Raw genomic sequence first — 22,151 nt, 5'->3', positions numbered from 1 at the left:
AAAACATCTACATTAAAAATGAAACCAAAAGAGTCTATCAAAAATATACTTCACACGATCAAGGAATGACTGGCAGGCTTGACGAGACAAGACGAACTGACACAGGACAAAGGGAGACGCAGACTATATACACACTAGGTAACGGGACACAGGTGGCAACAATTAAGGGAGGGGCTGACAATCACACTGGAGGGAAAAACACACAAGGGCAGGAATGCTCTGAAACGAGAGGGAAAGGTTACTACAAAATAAAACAGGAAATCACAAGACAAGGCAAAAGACAAAAGGACTGAACTAAATAAATTAACTTAACACAAATGTCTAGACACCACACTAAAGGTAAAAGGTGTGCAAAAGAGAAAGAATAAAGTGATTCATTTACATTTGTCTGACGAACGTTTCTACAATACTGGCGGCTTCATCACAGGTTCTACATGTGGGTGAAGATATGTACAGTATGAGTGTTTGTATGTGTGTACTGATGTCACTGTAAGTGTGTCAAACTTAAACCTCTCAGCTGTGAGGCGGACCTGGGATATTCAGCATTTCCTTATAAATCCACTGGCACTAATTCTCCTGCAGATGAAAAGCCGACACTTGGCTACGGGTGAAGAAACACTCCTTCAACTAATTACGCAAAAACTGTTTCGTGAGAGAGGGGGGTGGATAGAATGTCTCTTCTTTTTTTATCTGTTAAATGTGCGTAGGTTGACTTAAAATGGTGAACGTCTTTGTTGTGGTTTTTACTCTAATGCCCTATTTGTGGGTCCACGTTTATCCAAAAGGACTGGGAGAAAGGTGTTATATTATGTTACTTGAGAACTGTTACAGACATAAACTAAACACAAGCTGTACTGTTCTGTAGGCTCATACTCTAAGTGCCTACTGCCTGAATCGGCTTTATGGTTTTCACTGTCTTTGCTTCATTTGTTCTGTTTTTAATTCAGCAGGTGAACCTATATGTTCGTAAAATAGTGTGTGTGATCTTAACTGTGTGTATTAAACTAAAACGGAGCATTTTCTGTCAGCTCAGATTTGATTTCTGCTTTTTTAAACCATAGTATGTGCTCATGTGTTTCAGTGTTGGTGTATATACTGCCTGGATATGCTGAATGAAAGACAGGTTTTCCTATCAATAAAACCATTCTTGATCCTACTTTAAATATCTTGGTTTCTTCTTTTCTATGGTAACATTGTTCTGTCACAATACATCTTATTTATATGCATTTTCTATTGTATTTATTTGCATTGCATTTAACATTGAGGTAATCCATAAATAACAGAAATGAATGGGGTTGATTTACTTTTGTATTATGATACTCAGATTCGGTTATTGATTACTCTTTTTTTTTACAGCTCACTAGCAATACATATTTAAAGTGACCCTCCCAACCTTGCATGCAATTAGGGGTAATGGCCGGATGCTGGTTTTGCTGTGGTTGCCCGGATGAAAAGTGAACATTACTAATTGAATAGAGTGTGTAGGGCTGAAATTGACATATTGCCCATCTTGCGCAACTTCCTGTGTCCACTATATGGTGCGAGAAAACACAAGCTTTACAAACTTTATGTTGCTCTACCAACTGCGGAACAAACAATGCAATTTTAATATTAATCGGATGCTGTATTTCACACAAGGCTAACTTCTTGACAGGAGGTGGAACAATGAATATGACCCACACACATTCACACAGCGTTCTTCTAAATCATTTCAGATATTTCAGATACATAGCAGAGTGTAAAAGTAGTCACCACAGAACTACTCCATCACACGTCTGACACAGCTAGGGTTGGGTACCGAGAACCGGTTCCGGTTCGGAACCGGTTCCAACATTTCGATTCCAACGGCATCATTTAGAAATGTGAATTTCGGTTCCGCTTTTCGATTCCTGAGGAAATGTTTCTCGCCGCTCTCCGTAGCCTACTGCATGACTGCAGCGGGGCGGGAAATGTAGCGTTGTATCTACACTTCCTACAGTGTAACCTGATGTCACTACCCGATCCGACCCCCTGCCCGATCGGTACTGCGCATGTGCGAGATGGTCCGGAAGTCGGGAAGGCAACACAAGATGGACATTTGACACAGTGGCTTTTAGCAAAGCTCAAAAAGAAAAACCGAGAGAGATGAGTTATTGTTATTACAACGTGACTTCACTAGTATTTAACAACTCTTTTTATTGGGTTCTTTTATTTGGGGTCAAGTACATTGTCAGAATAAGTGAGAAATGGATTTAACTTCTGTTAGACAGCTATCTTACTGAATACATATTTACTGTGAATGTGTGCAAACATGTATGGCATACAGCTGTCTAACAGAAGTTAAATTCATTTCTCACTTATTCTGACTATGTACTTAACCCCAAATAAAAGAACCCAATAAAAAGAGTTGTTAAATAATAGTGAAGTCACGTTGTAATAACTAAGTCCATAAACTCAAGTACTACTTGGGTACAATTGTGAGATACTTGTACTTTATTTAAGTATTTCAATGTTTCTTTTGCTACTTTGTACTTCTAATCCACTACAGTTCAGAGGTACATGGTGTACTTTTACTCCACTACATGTATTTAATACCTTTAGTTACTTCACAGATCTGGATGAATGATGTGAAATATAACCAAGTGTTGAATCAGACTTTAGTTCCACCTGGAGTAAATCCACAAGCTACCCTGCAGTCTACAAAGTCATTCAGACTAGCTGCACCTTCACCAGTTTTGAGAACACTTTCATGATCAATCATTATAAAACATATCATATATATTATTCTGAAATGGACCAATCAAACAATGATTACTTTTACTGTCGCTACTTTAATACTTTTACTTGAGGAACATTTTGAATGCAGTACTTTTACTGTAACAGAGTATTCCTACACTCTGGTGCTTCTAGTACAAGACCTGAGTACTTCTACTTTTACTGTCGCTACTTTAACTATATGTTGATGATAATACTTTTGTACTTTTATTTGGGAACATTTTGATTGCAGGATTGTTCCTACATTCTGGTACTTCTACTTTAACTCAAGTACAAGACCTGGGTACAAGTACAAGATATATACTTATACCCAGTGGTGAAAGTGTGCCGGTCCTACCCGGTCCTTAGTACCGGTAAGAGATTTCCAGGCGGTCCGGAGGACCAGGAAGAATTGACAGCTCCACCCGTTGAATTTATACTACGAAGGGAAGATATTTTGGTTTGGATTACTGGTCTGGGGGAAGCTCGCGAGTGTGTGTATACGTGTGTGTGTGTTTGTGTATGTTTCCCGGGGAAAACACTCACGAGAAACACCGGCTGTTGTGAAGCCTGCAGTGACGTTAAATTACTCCGTTCTCCGCTTGTAATTATGCCGAAGCTTCAAAGTTGTATTTATCACCTGAATTTGCCGAAACAAGTTTAATATTCTGAAAGCCAAGACTTTGTTTAATTGAAATCAGATGAAAACAAACTGTCACGGACCCTGCCGTGTTATCTATGATTACTAAACGCCTTACATTCATAATGTCAGCCGGAGGGAGGGGGGGCGGCGCTGTGGAAGAGCAGATTGCGAGGGAGAGGTGCCTGTCTTCGTCCCTTTACAAGCTTCAAAAATGTATTTATCGTGTGATTTTGGAAATAAAAGTTTCATATTCTGAAAGCCAAGACTTTGTTTGTTTAAAATCAAACAAAACACCCGAACCCCGAAAAAATAGTTTTTTACGCAAATCCACGTTTATTTTGAAATGAGCCGTTGCGACTTCCGACTAATTTCGATAGAGCAGGTATTTTGCTTTTTCACACTTGATCAGAACAGCGGGAGGAGAAAGGAATAGAGTGACTGAATGACAGCTAGAAAATTAGGCTACGTGGTAATTAAAGCAAAAATGCAAACGACGATTCTTCAGATGTTTAAGAGAAAGGAGAGAGATGAAGAAACTCAGAATGTGCTTAAAATTAGAAAAACAACGCCCGCAGATGACACAGGTGATGATGCTTATTTAGCCCAGAGAATGAACCTGGCCATGATGTGTAATAAGTTAGCTAACTAGCAAACTGTATATCTTAAATATAAACATTAAATATTTTTGCTTTGATATCTTCTATTTTAATCTGCACATTGTTGCATACATTTTGAGACATTTTATTTTATTAGTATTTTAATTTATGTAACCAATATTCTGAAAATTCTAAGAAAGACAGAGATTTGTACATTTTTGACTGTCCGCTGAATTTAGTTATACATTTGTATTCTAATTTATAACAGTTGAGGCCCAGAGGGAGGAATAGGAGACTCAGCGAGAAGAAGTGGCAGCAGGTCCCTCAGAAGCCACCACAGGTGATGCTAGCCCTACTGCATACCCTTCTATATGGAAAGAAGAACAATATGAACAGTTCAAACAGAAAAATGAATGGATGTATGCTCACAATGGAAGGCTAGGCTGTACCCCATGCCATGATGTGAAAGATCTAGGTGTCATGACATCCCATGGTGTTAATATTGCTATTCAGTGGGCTGATGGAAAGATAATCCCAGCTGGTCAATCAAGGGATGTCCATCTTTCATCACTGCGCAAACAAATCCGTGAGCACAAGAACTCTGCAGCACATAATGAAGCAGTCAAGATTCTTCAGACAGCAAAGAAAGATGTTCTTCTGAACATGAACGTGAGTAGTCAGGAGTCTTTGTTTGAGTCTACTGCCAAGGTATTCATGACAGCCTTATGTGGCCAAGAACAACAAGCCTTTCACAGACTTTGAGAGTCTGATTGACCTGCAGCATGCACATTCTGCTGATTTAGGGCGTGTTTTGCATAGAAAAACTGTCTGTGTTGACATAATTGAGCATGTGTCATCACAGATGAAAAAGGAACTTCTAAAAAAGATAATAGAGACCAAGAGCAAAATCACAGTATTGGCTGATGAGTCAACCAGTGTTGGGCACAAATCAACACTAATTGTGTTCCTGAAGGCTAGTGTTGATGGAGACATGGAGCCCATTGTCTTTCCATTGGACCTGGTTGAGCTGGATAGTATGTCTGCTGCTCATATCAAGGAACAGATTATGGGTTGCTTGCTTAAAAATGGCTTCACTGTTGAGTTGCTGAGAGAAATCCTCATTGGATTTTGCAGTGATGGGGCCAGTGTCATGCTGGGAGTGAAGTTAGGTGTTGGGAAGTTGCTCCAGGATGACTTGCAGGCATCATACTATGGCACTGCCTTAATCACAGACTGGAGCTTGCTGTTGACCAGGCACTGGATGTGACAGGGGGAACAAAGGACTTCCAGGCATTCATGGACGGCCTATATTCATTATATAGCCAGTTTGTGTTCAGGGATTCATGAAGCTGGGGGCGGGAGGAGAACAATATGAACCAATGAAGGTCGGGGTAGCATTATAGTACCTGCAAGAAATTCAAACCACTTTCACCCCTGCTTATACCACCTCCGTTTATAGCCTATGAAAACAACTAATAGAAAACGAAGGCTAAAGCTAACGTTAGCAGATAGTGATGCTAGTTTGCTAGTTAAGTTTGCTCAACGATAATATTGCGACATCACGCGCACATCACGCTCTGCGCTCTGCGCTCCGACAAGGAGCTCTGCTCTGAACACCTGAACGGCCCGTTCACAGACTTCTGGCGTCTTTTTTGTCAACAAGCCGAGGCGCAGCGGCAGTTGCACTCCCACTTGCAGCCATGCTTCTCGTTTTCTCACATGCTCTGGCAGCTAGCGCGTGGCCGCGTGCACGAGAGAGGGGAGGGACTTGAGCGTGCTTGAGAGGAGCGGGACTGCAGGCACGGCTGCAGGGAGTGGAAGCAGAGCGCTGAACACACACGGCTCTTATTAAAACGGCGCTTTTTCACGGGAGTACTTTTCCCCGTCATTCTTAAAGTACCGATACTAATGAAACGGAGGAATCGTACCGTTTTTAACGGCAGGGTATCGCGGTACCTTTCAAGTATCGGTACACCGTGCAACACTAAACCAGACATATCGTTTTAAACTGGAGAGATAAAAAAATATGCATAAATAAAATAGTAAAATAAGATATGAATGAACAACAAAAATAAAATGCGTTACATGTAGGCTATTTGTTATTTAATTATTAAAATGTAAACCGATCTTTTTCATATGGGTGTTGTACCTAGGGTGACCAGATCCCAACAAACCAAATGTGGGACAAGGAGTATGGTTGTGTGGGACAATGTGGGACACCCTCTCAACAGCACCCCCCAACCCCCGGAAAAAAAAACGTAACAAATATATAACAGAGCAGAAAGTGAAGTCAAAATGCAGTTTTTTAATAAAGAAAAGTAAACTAAGGCTAACCAAGGCAGCAGGCATTATTCACTTCAAGTGTTTAGAAACGCATCTTCTTAATTCAACTAGTGTATTACGTGTACAAGTAGGCACAACATAAATTAATAGATAAAATAAAACAAACATAATAATACATAAAATAAAATAGCTTTCAGTTTTGTCCATCACAGCAACAGAAGGTGGGCCCCCACACGTGGGGGCCCACCTTCTGTTGCTGTGCTATTTTGTCACCTAGAACCACTGGTGTCTTTGACTCTGTCAAACAACTCTCCACAGAGGCAGGGGCAAGCACATCTGTTATTATGGACGCTGCTTTTGTACGACCACATGACATTTTCTTTACTATCTCAGAGTCTGGAAAAAAGGTCGGCGCTAGTTTGTTACCAGTCATTTCACCGGTATGAATGGGAGTGTTGCACTGTATGGTAAACACTGGTTATTTCTGCTGCTGTTACCTTGTCTGAGTGACCATCATTTTTTGGTTTGAGTAGGAATGTCTCCATAGTGTGGGATGTCTCTTTTTGAGCGACACGTTTCTTGTGAGAATCGCATTCTCGGTGTCTTTTGACGTCATATTTTTGACTGCCATGTGAAATTTAAAAATTACTCTTGCAAAGATTGCAAAAAAATCTCTGAGAGTCGCCCTGCACTGGCTTCACCCACGGGTAAGTGTCTTCCCAGTCTTTGTTGTATGTGCATCTTCTTAGCTGTAGTTTCAGTTTCCTCCATTTTCCATAACCTGCTGCGTCGCCTGCGTTCGTTGTTGTTTGGCGGGTGGGGGGGGTGGGGGTGTGAGTGAGTTACTCTCATTGGTTAACACTGGACCAGCACCCGCCGTGTGTTACAGTTTGATTGACAGCAAACACAGCCCCCTGATGATAGCCTTCCCTGCTTTCTCAACAGCCATTGGATGAATCTGATTTTAAAGAAAAGCGTTTTAGCCAATCAAAATGAAATATGCGGGACATCGTCTCAATTTGCGGGACGCACCAAAAGTCGTGAAAATGCTGTGCAGTCCCGCGCAAAGCGGGACATCTGGTCACCCTAGTTGTACCCCCTAGATCTAGTCTCTAGTAATTCTGCGTGTGCACCAGATTGAAGCATTTTACTTCAAAATGTTCAAACATTTCTTCCCGGTATGCCTGAGAGGCAGGTATGCTTGTTTTTCTCAACAAGAACTGTTTTTAAAAGTTGGACTGTTGCACTGTTGTAGCTTCAGTGGTTCTCAGGTTAAAGTTACATGGCAGTGAATATAAACAGACTGATTCATGTGAATATTACTTTAAACTAACCTGTGTAAAAGTTTCTCGAATAAATGTAATTTTTTTGGTGGAAGAAGCATGTATCATTTGTTTACCCTGCCCCTCAAAGAATCGGAATCGAGAACCGTTAAGAACCGGAATCGAAAAGTAGAATCGGAATCGGAATCTTGGAAATTCAAACGATACCCAACCCTAGACACAGCAGCATCAAACAGCTGTGGTGGAGGACAACACAAGGTGTAAAAGAACAACATCAACATCAATTTGAATTTGGCAACATGACTAAACACACACCATCTGTTTGACAGCGGTCCAGACTCTAATGTGTTTGTGAGAGATTGAAGGATAATCACTTTTTTTATTCATGCCATGATGGCTCTCTGATTTCTTGTTTCATTCAGTTGATCATGTCAGGTCTGCATTGAACACCTGATCACCACAGGAACACTTGGAAATCTCCTCGACATTCCTGTAATACAACTTTAAAATTCCTTATTGTCCCTTGCAGGTCATTTCTCAGAGTATTTATACCTACAGTATGAAAAGATTTAGACTGCCAGGTTGCGAAACCACAGACACAATTCAACAATTATTACAATTAGTTTTTAAAGGTCACTTCAGGACAACATTTTGACGAAGCATATACATAAAATGGCTTTATTACATGGCTTAGTTGAATACTCGATTCTGATTGGTCAATTCAGAACACGTGACACGTTGTTAATACCGAACAGACAGACCGCTGTCAAGCACTTATTGACCGTTGTTAAGGACGCTCACATCTTCAGAAAGAAGTCCGGTCGATTTAACTGTATACAGTTGGGCCGAAAAGCAAACTGCATGCAGTTTGCTTTTCGAACTGGGACAAGAAAAACAGCGGAGAAGTAACGGGGCAGAAACCCTCCTTTTTACGCAGCGGTCCAGACATAGACATCAAACGGCGACACATATTCACTTGCCAGTTACTTTGTCATTAGGGCAGGGATATCTAGATACTTTCCAAGGTTTGACATCATGAATTGTGCTACTTTTAAAGCAAGGAGCGATGTTTTCAAATCTGTAATCAAAAAGCTCCTCAAAAACGCAAGCAGGTCCTACCGTTGGCTTTTCAAACTGACAAGAGACGCTCTCACTGTTTTTCAAATGTAACAGTTTGAAAAGCAAGCAAACTGTCTGGTTGTCTTTAGTTTTCCGCTGTCGTGTGATAGCAACATGGAGGATTTTAACATTCATTTTAATATATTTGGAGAGCACAGTAATTTGGAGTAATAGTTAGTGGCTGATGAGTCCCCAGTGAAGAAAAGAAAAAGACAAGAGGGACAAGAAAACAGCGGAGAAGTAACGGGCAGAAACCCTCCTTTTTACGCAGCGGTCCAGACATATACATCAAATGGCAAAACATACAGTGTGCAGTTACTTTGGTATCAGGGCAGGGATATCGAGATACTTTCCAAGGTTTGACATAATGAATTGTGCTACTTTTAAAGCAAGCAGCGATGTTTTCAAATCTGTAATCAGAAAGCTCCTCAAAAACGCTATCGAAGCAGTTCCTGCCGTTGCTACGTTAGTTCAAACAGTAACATCGGACTATTTTTCTTCGCGGATGCATGTCAATTTAAATCAATACATAAAACTATTTTTTAAATCAATAAAATCATTTTCTAAATCCATAAAAGCATTTCAATTAATATTGGGAGTCATAACGTTACTTTGTTGAGAATGTGGCCATGTAATAAGCGGGATAATGTGCAGCGACTTGGTCATTATGGGGAAAAGAACACCTTCATGCCGATCTAGATCCCTCCGCTTCGCGTCGGGCTCCTGATCAGCCTGTCGGTGTTCTTTTCCCCATAATGACCGCGTCGCAGCACATTATCCCTTACTTAACGTAAAGTTGTACTAACTCTAAACTTATAAACAGATGGGTTCAGTACAGACTCATTACAACATGCAGTTAAGATATAACTCAACAAATTACCACACCCTGAAAAAAGTGGAAAAATGGTTTATGCCAAGAATCATTTTTTGCCAATTCCCAGATCCAAATGTTCTTGTTTTTGTTATTCATGACTTTATGATTCATGACACATTTGTGTGCTAAATCCATCTACTATTGTAAAAAAACGAATTAAAGTGCCACAAAATCAAAAAATGGCTGCTGAATTATTAAACAACGAGCCGATGTGAGATGACGGTGAGGATGATAGATGGACAGCATCGTGTGTTTGCTAGTTCACCAGACAACAGCCACCTGCTGCGGCTTTTACTTTGTTTCACTAATTAGCAGAGGTGGGGACTCGAGTCACATGACTTGACTCGAGTCCGACTCGAGTCACATATTTTTTGACTTGAGACTTGCTTGACTAACATTGATAAAAAAACTTTGACTTTGACTTGGTATTCATGACTTGAGACTTGACTTAAGCTTGAGACAGATGACTAGAAAGGACTTGACTGTTTAAAATGAAATATTTGCGTTTGTTTTTGTATTGAGATATTACGGTTAGTTTTTTCGAAACGTGATTATAGCGCTGTGCGCGCAAACCTGGCAACCCACTATACGGCAGGAGTGTCAGTTAACATGGCAGCGGCTAGCGTTACTCCACAAATAGTGAAGTTTGGATTCAAGGATGATGTTGTCGATGACGGTAATAAGAAGAGAACAGCGGTATGCAGGGTCTGCAGCATAAAGATCAGTGTCACGACCACCACAACATCCAACTTCATTCGTCACTACAAAAAAACCCCACAGAGAAAGGTGCGTGCATGTGTTGTGTTAGCTAGAAAGCTAACGTTACGTTTAAGCTACGTTAGACTTGGTTTCAAATCGATTAAGCAAAGAGAAGACAAAACGGTAAATGAACACTAGAACCACCAAGGGATTCATTTTGACTAACCCTGATACTGACGGGCTGTCAGGAGAGGGAGGGAGAGAGAGGAAAAGACATGCCTCGTTTATTTCCCCTGTGTTATTATCAGAAGTTACTGTACACTTTTGAATAATGTAGTTCATCTACTTTTAGTAGTTTGTTTAAATGTTTTAATTATGTTGTTTTGTTTGTAGAAGTGCATCATTCCTTGATTTATTGTAAAAATGAATCTGAACTTTTTGATCTGGTATGATGATAAACTGAAGCAATTTCAAAATGAACCCAATTAACTGAGTTTTAAATCGTCCTACTTAGTTTATAAGGAAATTATGAAGAGGAACAAATTAAATGATTTGAAAATGATATCTGTGTAGGTGCTGACACTGTTGGCGGTTCTAGTGTTAACATACATTTAAACTAAATATGTGTAATAGCAAATGCCATATATGATTTTCTTACCTGGAGTTCTGCCTTTTTGAACAGACTTTTTGATTGAGTCCTAGCTATATTGTCTGCAGTTCTGGGGTTAATATGAATCTAATATGATTGTCATCAGTCTAAATTAGATTTCAAATGATTAACTGTGTATGTAATGAAGATCATAGTGTGGGTTGAATCCATTTTCATAACCACTGTCATAACTGATTTAAATGCAGAACCTGGGCTTATTCATCAGCATTTTGAATGACTTGACTTGACCTGAACAATGACTTGACTTGCTTGACTCTCACCACAGTGACTTGGGACTTGCTTGATACTTGTATAGGTCAAGACTTGAGACTTGCTCATGACTTGCACGTGTAGGACTTACTCCCACCTCTGCTAATTAGTAATGAGTTTTTCTCTCATTTTACATGAATGCTGTAGTGGATGAGACTAAGTAATGATGAATGAGTGATAATGAAAGTAAAAAGTAAAAATGTAGCTTTCAGTGTTGACCTTATAAAACATGTCCAATGTGTGCAACAGGCTGCCTTAGCTGGTGAAAGGGTTAATATCCCAGGGACAAAATGTAAGAAAGCCAATGTACTGTATCCACATCAACACTGTGACCTGATGTGAGCCTTTTAAAAGGGGCCAACAGTTGTGCGTTTTTACCAGCAGTATATTACGACCCATATTTACGCTTGAATTATTCACAACCTCTAGTAGCAGTAGTAATTATGATGATAGCAAATTATTCAGCAGACGATGGCGGAAATGATGCGTATGGCAGCGGGAGGTGAGGGTGCATGTGTCAAAAAACACATGACGTTCAAATGGCAGTAAATGTTTACATTGTCGTATATGTTAACGTGCTTGTGTTATGAATGCCACAACTAGATTTGTTTTATCCAAACCACAATCAAAGGTCCCATGTCATGCTTTTCTGGTTATTACCCATCCCCTTGTGTGTTATGTAGCTTTTTATGCATGTAAACGGTCTGCAAAGTCACAAACCATCAAAGTACACCCTGTAGCGAGTACAACTCTAACACAGAAAATACCTGTCTGCTGCCCCAGAACGCCTCGTTGGACATTTTTCTTTTTCAATGTATTCTTCCTGGGTATAGCTCCTCACACACCAGGATCCCTTGGCGTCACTATCAAACACAGTGGGGGCCCTTAAGCGTCAATTTTCAACTATCAGGGAGTCCCATTGACTTGTATAGAGCTCCCTGAACGCTGGTAATAGACGAGTTGGGATAGTGGAGAAATGCTCTCTGCAGACCTATTCTCACAGCGTTATAAACCTTTTTCTTACTCAATATCAAGCCACACTTATTGTTTTTACTTCGACTGTGAGTGTGTGTGTGTGTGCAGGCTGAGTTTCACTGTGTCACAACCAGGAAACAACACCAGTAATACAGCTCACACTGTCCGCTCCTCGAGCCTCAAAGGGCGCATCAGCGAGCCCCACAACGTCCCGCCAACATGGCATCCAGACCCACACAGCATTCTCATCTGTTTGTCATTACTGGTGTCATTTTCTGGTTGCTAACAAACGCCATTGTAACACATAATCACTGATGTTCCGCTGTAACGGTGGTGGACTCATCAGAACAGAGTGGGCGAGCTGACCAATCAGAGCACAGTGTGCTCATAGGGATGGGGGGCAGGAACTCCAACAAACCGTTTAGGACAGAAAGTGAATACGTATACTATACAGAGATGCTGTATGAGAAACCAATGTGATTTTGGAAAATTGATCAATGTAAATCTATTCTAGTAGACCTCAACAATGGAATTATGATCAGTAGAAATGGCCATGTCATGGGACCTGTAACCTTACCAGGTAGTTCTGTACTGCTAATTGTCTATTTTCACAACATAGAAGTTGATTGGATTGGAAGTTTGGGGATTATTATATATGGGTTTTATTATTATAACTGTTATTTTTAGAAATTGTGACGATTGGTCTACCATTGCTCACACAACTGGTTTGATGCTATTCTTATGTATTATAATTGTAGATGTTAACTCATTCGCTAATTACTTTTCCAAAAACTTGAGGAGACCCAAGGTCCCACATCAATAAGTAAAGTTGGAAAACTTTTGACCCACCTGTGTCGTGCTGTTTCCCAGTCAGTCTTGTTTGATAGGAGGGGAGGATTTCCAGTTTCACCAGTTCTGATGTGCTTGCTATGAGCTGTGTTGCCTCCAGGACCGTACAGTGTTCTGTCGACGTCCCGTCTATGGAGAGCAGATGATCCCCAGCATGCAACGCTCCACATCTGGAACAACACAGACGCAGGGACAATAAGGACTACGGTATCTTATCATAAACCTTGAACAATTAAATTAAATGATTCTCTCTTCTAAACCATCAACGTGCATGTTAGACCCAATTCCAAAGCTGTTGAAGGAAGTTTTGCCATTAATTAGCACTTCTTTATTAAATATTATGAATATGTCTTTATTATCAGGCTGTGTTCCACAATCATTCAAAGTAGCAGTGATAAAACCGCTTCTTAAAAAGCACAACCTCGATCCAGAGGTTTTAGCCAACTATAGACCTATTTCTAATCTTCCGTTCCTCTCAAACATTCTTGAGAAAGCGGTCGCAAAACAGTTGTGTGATTACTTGAAAAACAATGATTTATTTGAAGATTTTCAGTCTGGCTTTAGAACACATGTAGTGGACATTTTTATTATATCCTTATATGCTTAAACCAAATGCTTCTCATTTTCTGAGATGTGCTGTTTTCTTCTATCTACTCTACTTTGGGTTTATTCCCAAGCACTTCAAGGCCACAGAGCTGCTTTGGCTACTGGGTTGAGACTCACACACAGTCACACAAGAACTTCCCTACTCTGGGAACCGTTATGCTATCTACAGCTCAAGGACAGATGTCTAATAACAATGTGACCGTGTGAAGACAGATTTCTAACCTTCCCACTACTGCTTGTATATAAGCTTTGCTACCATATTGTATGGCGCACACTCACGCAGACTATTCTATGCTCTGTGAGACCTGTGTCTATTTTTATTGTATTTTATGTATTTGAAGCTTCAAATAAATAACCAGAAAGACAGCTCTGTCTGATTCACCATTTATTTGTTTTGATCACTTTGACTTGTCCTCTCCACAGTGTTGGGTCCTAGATTTCCATAACACACATCATAGCACAGAGACAGCTCTGGTTAAAGTCACAAATGACATTCTAATAGCCTCAGACAAGGGACTTGTCTCTATTCTTGTTTTGCTCGATCTCAGTGCAGCATTTGATACTATCGACCATGATATCCTATTGCAAAGACTAGAGCACTTAGTTGGCATAAAGGGAACTGCTTTAGGCTGCTTTAGGTCCTATCTATCTGAACGCTCTCAGTTTGTACGTGTCAACGATGAATCTTCCACGCAAACCAAAGTTAGCCATGGAGTGCCACAGGGCTCAGTGCTCGGACCTATTTTGTTCACATTATATATGCTTCCGTTAGGCAATATTATAAGGAATCATTCTGTAAACTTTCATTGTTATGCGGATGATACTCGACTATATTTATCAATCAAGCCTGATGAAATTAATCATCTAAATAAAATTCAAGACTGCCTCAAGGACTTAAAAACATGGATGACCTTCAACTTTTTGTTGTTAAACACGACCAAAACTGAAGTTATTGTACTTGGCCCGAAGAATCTATGAAACAAATGATCTAAAGATATACTAACTATGGATGGCAATAATTTGGCCTCCAGTGAGACTGTAAGGAATCTTGGTGTTATATTTGATCAGGATTTATCCTTTAACGCCCACATAAAATCAATTTCAAGGACCGCCTACTTCCATCTATGTAACATTGCAAAAATCAGGCATATCTTGCCTCAAAACGATGCAGAGAAACTAGTCCACGCATTTGTTACTTCTAAGCTGGATTATTGTAACTCTTTATTATCAGGGAGTACCAAGAAGTCAGTCAAGTCGCTTCAGCTGATTCAAAATGCTGCGGCTCGTGTACTAACCAGAGTTAGGAAAAGGGACTACATTACTCCTGTTCTGGCTGCCTTACACTGGCTCCCTATAGAACACAGGATATAATTTAAAATTCTTCTTCTTGCCTACAAAGCCCTTAATGGGCAGGCGCCATCTTACCTTAAAGAACTCATTATACCCTACTGTCCTACTAGGGCATTGCGTTCCAAGAATGCAGGGTTGTTGGTTGTTGAGCCTTTTCTTATCAAGCTCCACATTTGTGGAATCAGCTTCCAGTTTGTGTTCGGGCGGCAGACACCCTATCCGTTTTTAAGAGTGCGCTTAAAACCTTCCTTTTTGATAAAGCTTATAGTTAGGGCTGATTAGATTCAGCCCCTAGTTTTGCTGATATAGGCTTAGTTTGTCGGGGGCCATCTTACTTCTTCCTTCTCTCTGTCTATACCTGTTTACTCTCATGTTCCGATTAACCCAGCTTCCCCACATTTCTTTCTTTTTGGTGTCTATATACGCTGGGATCCGGAGTCATGGATGATCCTGCGGTCCTGTGTCCTGGATCGCGAGCCCTGGATCGCGAGTCGTGGCTGTGGTCCTGGATCATCGGTCCTGGATGGATATCCTCGTGGATTCATCTTCCTATTATACACACATGCATTTCCAAACATTTGGACTACCGATGTTGCAAATGTATTATCTTTTCAATTTACACACGGCATCTATTGCACGTCTGTCCGTCCTGGGAGAGGGATCCCTCCTCTGTTGCTCTCCCTGAGGTTTCTCCCATTTTTCCCTTTAAACTGTGGGTTTTCTCTGGAAGGTTTTCCTTGTACGATGTGAGGGTCTAAGGACAGAGGGTGTCGTATTGTCATACTGATATTCTGTACACACTGTGAAGACCACTGAGACAAATGTAACATTTGTGATATTGGGCTATATAAATAAACATTGATTGATTGACAACAAAACACAGGAGAAGGAAATACCGTTGATTTGCCATTCCAGGAATACTTCGCCTCGTTTTGGTTCTGTTTGAATACCTTTCTGTGTGCAGTATACCTGTTCAGTTGGTTATTTTAGAGCTTGTGCATCACTGACACAGAGTTCAAGTGCTTCATGTATATGTTAGAGCCAGACTGAGGTGCTGGGAAATACCCTGTCTGCTACTGTCTGTATTAGTTATTAGGCTGAAAGAACAGGCTATGTGTTTGTCTGTCTGTGCGTGCGTGCGTGTTAGAGAGAATATAATATAATTGAGAGGGATGAAACCCTCTTTTAATGGTCACACATGCAGAGCACACAGCACACAGTGACATTTGGCCTCTGCATTTAACCCATCCTAGTACCAGGAGTCTAGTACTAGGAGCAGTGGGCAGCTAGTGGGCAACTATTGTACAGCGCCCGGGGAGCAATGGGAGTGTCCGGTGCCTTGCTCAAGGGCACCACGGCAGGGCAGGGGGTGAACTGGGACCTCTCCAGGTAGCAGTCCACACTCCATATCTTTTAGGTCTGGTCGGGGACTTGAACCGACGACCCTACGGCTCACAGTCCAAGCACCTACTTTTTTTTTTTTTTGTATCTTTTATTATCAAAAATAGACATTTAACATCTCATCACAACTACATAAAGCATTGCTCATAATACACACATTCAATATTTCATACCACTAGCTTAAAAGGTAGTGTGCCTTAAGTTTTCAATCAATCAATCAATCAATCAATCGTCGCATAATGTGTCCTTTTCCACATGTATTAGCACAAGGTTAATGTCCCTTTTTACTGTCCTCTTCATTATATGCCACACATCTGACATTTTACCCTCGAAATGGGCAATGTTCCTCCTTATTTGGACCGCACGCCTTGCATGGCTCAGAACATAATTTAAAAGATTCACATTGCATTCATCCTTCTTCTCTATCACACCAAACAGCCACAGCTCCTTCCATTCCATTTCTCTCACATACCATTCATTCCAACATCTACCAATTAACTCTTTCATCCTTCCAAAGAAAACAACAAGCTCTTTACATTCAACAAACTCATGCAAACACGTTTCAACCTGCTCCTTACACACATCACACTCTCTCCCAACAGTTGCATCAACATGACTAATGATCAGGTTGTTAAACACCCTATTATGCCTCAAAAAAAAAAATCAAAAGATCACATTCAATACTGTTCCACTTAATTTTCACATTCTCCCACATTCTCCTGCCAGTCATACCGTTCACAACACTCGTCCACACCTTTTCTGATGCAGGTCTTCTAATCACATCCCCTTTTAACCATTTATACATATTTTTTGTTTTCACATTTTCTATTTTTACATTGATATCCTCTTTCCCCACATATAAATCAACCACACTCTCCTTTCCTTTAACACTCTCATTCTCAATCATTGTTAACCATTCACTCGGCATTCCTTCTTTGATTTCTCCCATCATTCGTTCAGCTGTCCCTAAATACATTACTCCATCTATTTCCCTAACCTCATCCACTATCACCTGTGCCCTCATAAAGCCCGGTACATACTCTAACACTACATCCTTGACCCTCCTAATCCCTGCTCTCCACATTGGCAGATTGAACAAGGAACACTGCTCATGAGTGATCCTAGGGTTTAGGAAGATCGGCTGCTCCCACACCTGCTGCACATTCACACACTCATACCTGACATACTTTAAAAACTCGCCCCATGCACTCATTACCTCCCTTTGATAAGCACTCATACCATTCAACATCCCCTTTTTCAGCACCATGAAAATAGCACTGTCACCACATCCTCCACATTTATTTATTTTTTCTTTTAAGAACATTTTCCATATCCGTTCCTCCTTATTTCCAATGTAGCGAACCATCATTTTAATTCTAATTGATTTTATTTTCCTTCTTAAATTTATCAGCTTTAACCCTCCATCCCTACACTCATTTTCTAACACTTCTCTAGCTATCTTTACCCCCCTCCCACCCCATATAAACTCACTAACTATCTTATCTATTTCATTCACTACATTATCCGGCACATCTAAAACTGTCATTATATAAAGTGCCCTACTCATAATTAACCCATTCACTACAACTATCTTCCCCCTCAACTTAAGCCCCATCATCTTCCAAAACCTCAACGTCTTCACTAAACCATTCACTAACTCTACATACTGTCTGTCCCTACCCTCCACATCTTTCATTCCCAAATTGATCCCCAACACCCTAAAATAATCCTTATTTTCCTTCAACCCTATATCACAACTTCTATCCCTCACCTGTCCTATATACATCATCTCTGACTTTTCTATATTCACCCTAGCTCCTGATGCCCTACCATACAACCTAACTGTCTTCAACACTTCCCTAACACTTTCCCTATCTTTAACTGTTATGGTGGTGTCATCCGCATACTGATAAACTAAACTAACCCCCCCTCCTGGCACCTCCACTCCTTTGATATACCTGTTTTGCCTCAGCAGCGTCGCAAGGGGCTCGGCTGACAGCGCATATAGCATTGCTGAGAGAGGGCATCCTTGCCGGACAGACCTCCCTAGCTTAAACACATTGGTTACCACCCCATTAATCTTAACGCAACTGACTGCACTACTATAAATCCTCCTTACCCACCCTATTAATCTTTTCCCAAACCCTGCCTTCTCTAACACTCTATACAAGAAACCATGACTAACCCTATCAAAAGCTTTATTTAAATCTAAACTAACTACTATCCCACCCTTACCCTCCTTCATGTGACTAATTGCCCCTGCGAAACGTAACCATGGTCAACCATGGTCAGCCTACTATGGTCACAATGTCAACTCCGGAAACCATGGTCCACCATGGTCAACCATGGTGGACAACCATGGTCGACAATCATTCTAATGAGGCTCATGCAGGCACCGTCACCTGATGAATGTATATAAAATAGTCTTTACATTTTCACCAACTGTTTAATGAGCATTTAATGAGTGTGTGTGCAACTATAGAGTGACAGTGTACTGTAGATGAAATTAAGTGCAATTAACATGATCTATACAAATATTTAAAAATGAAATGCTTGAAACTATTGAAAAGCTTGTATTCATTTATATTATTTCCAGTCTGGTGGACCATGGTTTATGTCCATGGTACTGGTGGACCATGGTCTATGACCATGGTAGAGGTGGACCATGGTTTATGTCCATGGTACAGGTGGACCATGGTTTATGTCCATGGTAGACCATGGTTTATATCAGTGCTCTACCATGGTTGACTGTGGTGCCATATCCCAACCATGGTCTACTATGGTCTACAATGGTTCATTTCGCAGGGGTGTGTCCCTAATACTACTAATAGTGTCACAAATATCTCTCCCTGGAATACTATACGCTTGTGTGCTCCCCACTACTGATTTTATAACCCTCTTAATTCTATTTGCTAACACCCGTGCTAGCACCTTATAATCCGTGTTTAACATACTAAGTGGCCTATAGTTTTCTAACTTCTCCCTATTTCCTTTCTTAAACAATATACTAATTATCCCTGTAGATATGCCTGCCGGCAATTCGTCCCTCTCCTCCAAGCTCTTGTACAGTTTAAGGAGTATTGGTGCCAACCCCTCCCTAAATTCTACATAGAATTCAGACGTCAGACCATCTATCCCTGGACTCTTATTCCTACCCAACCCTGCTATAGCTAACTCTATCTCCCCTAATCCTATCTCCCCCTCGCATATGTCCCTACCTTCATCACTCAATCTAGCTTCCATACTACCTATCACCTGTTCTAAGCTCTCCCTATCAATGTCCTCAGCCTCAAATAACTCCCTATACAATTCCTCAACTCTCTCAGCAATCCCTACAAAATCTGATATTATTTATCCTCCCTTTCCTTCAACCCTCTCTATATTATTCTTTCTCTGCTTTACTTTCTCTAGCACCAAAAAAAACCCTGTACTCTTCTCTCCCTCAACTGCATACCTAGCCCTACTTCTTATTATAGCACCTCAACACTTTCTCTTCTCTATCTCCCCCAACTCATCCTTCAACCGACTATACTCATCTAGATCTCTCCCTATTTCTATATCTACCTTTTTAGCTTCCAACTTTAACTCTTCCCTAACCCTTTTCTCTTTCTCCCTTTCTATTTTAATAATAATAATAATAATATATAATATTTTTATAGCGCCTTTCAGGAAACCCAAGGTCGCTTTACAAGTCGGGTAGGGGGGGTAGGGAAAAAAAGGCAGACAGGTTAAGGGGGTGGGGGGGGGGGAAGTAGCGGAAAAATAAACCTATTAAACTAACTATACAGTGGGGAAAATGTCCAGGGTTGGGGTGCTATTTTTACAACAACCTATACTTATCCCTTTTATTTCATTTTTAAACCCCTCCCAACACACTCCCACATCCTCACCATTCAAACCTCCCCTTTTTGCCATACATTCTCTCACTTTAACCTGATATCCATCATCCTTCAGCAGACATGCATTTAAGCACCACACTCCACCCCCCCTTCCTTTTCTCACTGCTCCAATGCAGAAACTCAATATGTTATGATCACTCATGGCAGTATTCCTATATTCAATTCCGCCAATTTTCTCCCCTAAATGACTCCACACTAAATCTATTCTACTCTGTTTTAATATCCCTCCCACCACTTGATTCCTAGAAAACACCCGCTCCCTACTATTCCTTTCCCTCCACACATCCAACAGCCCATTGATCCCCATTATTGTTTTGAGTGCACCACGTGATGAATCGCTATTAAAACCCATATTCACAGACACATCCAGCTTCGAACACCACACATTGAAATCACCTACAATCATACATTTCCCCCCACATTTATCCTTCAACCCTTCAAAGAACTCCCTCCTCCTCCTTGTCTCATTCGGTGCATAGACGTTTACTAAATGAAATGTTTCCCCCATACATTCAAACATTATCCCAACCATTCTCCCAACACCATCATCCTCACCTTTCCTTATATTCGTTACCACCCCTGTTTTAATTAATATTGCGACCCCTCTAGCACCCACACTCCCATTATTTACATACATTTCTCCCATCCATTCTTTCCTTACATCCTCCACACACCTTTCATCCCAATGTGTCTCTTGCAAGCAGATAATGTCTGAGTCACATATAATTAAGGCCTTCTCTCTCCTGTCCTTGGACCTCAGCCCATTTCCATTGAAAGAGGAAATTGTCACCATTACAAGTGTTATTAAGGTTATTATTGTTTTCATTCTATTTATTTTTTGTCCAAACACTTTGCACCTTCTCCTGTCACTTTCACCCGTCTTCTATCCACCGCTTTCTCCTTATCGGCTTTCCTCTTTGCATTCAGCCTGCTGGATTCTCTCCTCATCCCTCTGCTCTTTAACCCAGCCTTCACCTCACCAAAGATCTTCTCCTCTATGGGTCCTATCATCTTCACCTCCTCGTCCTCAGACTCGTTCTCGTCTCCTCCCTCCTCCATGTCCGACACAACCGAGCTGACCTCCATTCCCTCAGCCGTCTGTCCTCCGCCTCCTTCTCCTCCTCTCCTCCCACCGACAGCTCCTCCTCCAGCCTCAGGATCAGGTTCACCTTCAACGTCCGCTTCAGCCTCGGTATCAGTTTCTGCCCCCAGAATAACATCCACCACAGCCTCTACTTCAGTCTCAGCCAAACCTTCACCACTCCTCGCAGTCTGTCCATCATCCGCAGCAGCCGGAACAGCAGCAGTATTGGCTTTGCTACTACACATCTTTCCTTCGTCTGCTTTCCCCTTCTTCCTCCTTCCGTCTCCTCCACCATCCATGGCAGCCGCGTCAGCTGCTCTCTTTGCAGCAGCCGCCACAAACACCGCCGCGACAGCAGCCACAGTTTCCTCGTTTATCCTGCTCCCAGCCTTATCACTTATATCCTCTTCTTCACTCTCTTCCTGACTTCCACCCTCCTCTTCCTCCATTCCATTCTCCGCTGTGTTTTCCGCCTGGGCACTTTCTCTCCCCCTGGCTCCGCTCGCCCCCTCCTCCCGAGTCACACAGTCCCGAGCATAGTGTCCCTGCTTGGCACATTTATGGCATCTAAACTCAGGGCATTCTTTGTATAAATGCCCTGGCCTTATGCACATCCTGCAGACCGGTACCTGCTTGTCGTGGATCACCCTGAAGTATTCCGGCCCCTCTAGAGTCTCGAACCTTGTGGAGTACGGAAGTGACTGCACTTCCTTATTAAATTCCACTCTCAGAAACCTCGTCCCATCAACCACATCAGTGCCGGGCCACATTCTTCTCTTAATTGCCGAGACAGGTAGAACCCCCCACATTGCCAATCTGCCTTTAATTGTAGTGTCCA

General features: G+C 41.3%; 1 protein-coding gene across 1 annotated transcript in view; it reads right to left on the bottom strand.

Moving 5' to 3' along the window:
• Positions 1–22,151, bottom strand: part of grip2b (glutamate receptor interacting protein 2b) — a 366,783-nt gene that overhangs the window by 80,807 nt on the left and 263,825 nt on the right. The window contains exon 9 of the mRNA XM_034082549.2: positions 12,974–13,143. Coding sequence (XP_033938440.1) covers positions 12,974–13,143 — 170 coding nt within the window. The remainder of the gene's footprint in view (positions 1–12,973; positions 13,144–22,151) is intronic.

Source organism: Pseudochaenichthys georgianus, chromosome 5 (genome assembly GCF_902827115.2).
Source record: "Pseudochaenichthys georgianus chromosome 5, fPseGeo1.2, whole genome shotgun sequence".
In the NCBI taxonomy this organism is placed as follows: Eukaryota; Metazoa; Chordata; class Actinopteri; order Perciformes; family Channichthyidae; genus Pseudochaenichthys; species Pseudochaenichthys georgianus.
This window is presented reverse-complemented; position numbering and strand designations above follow the sequence as displayed.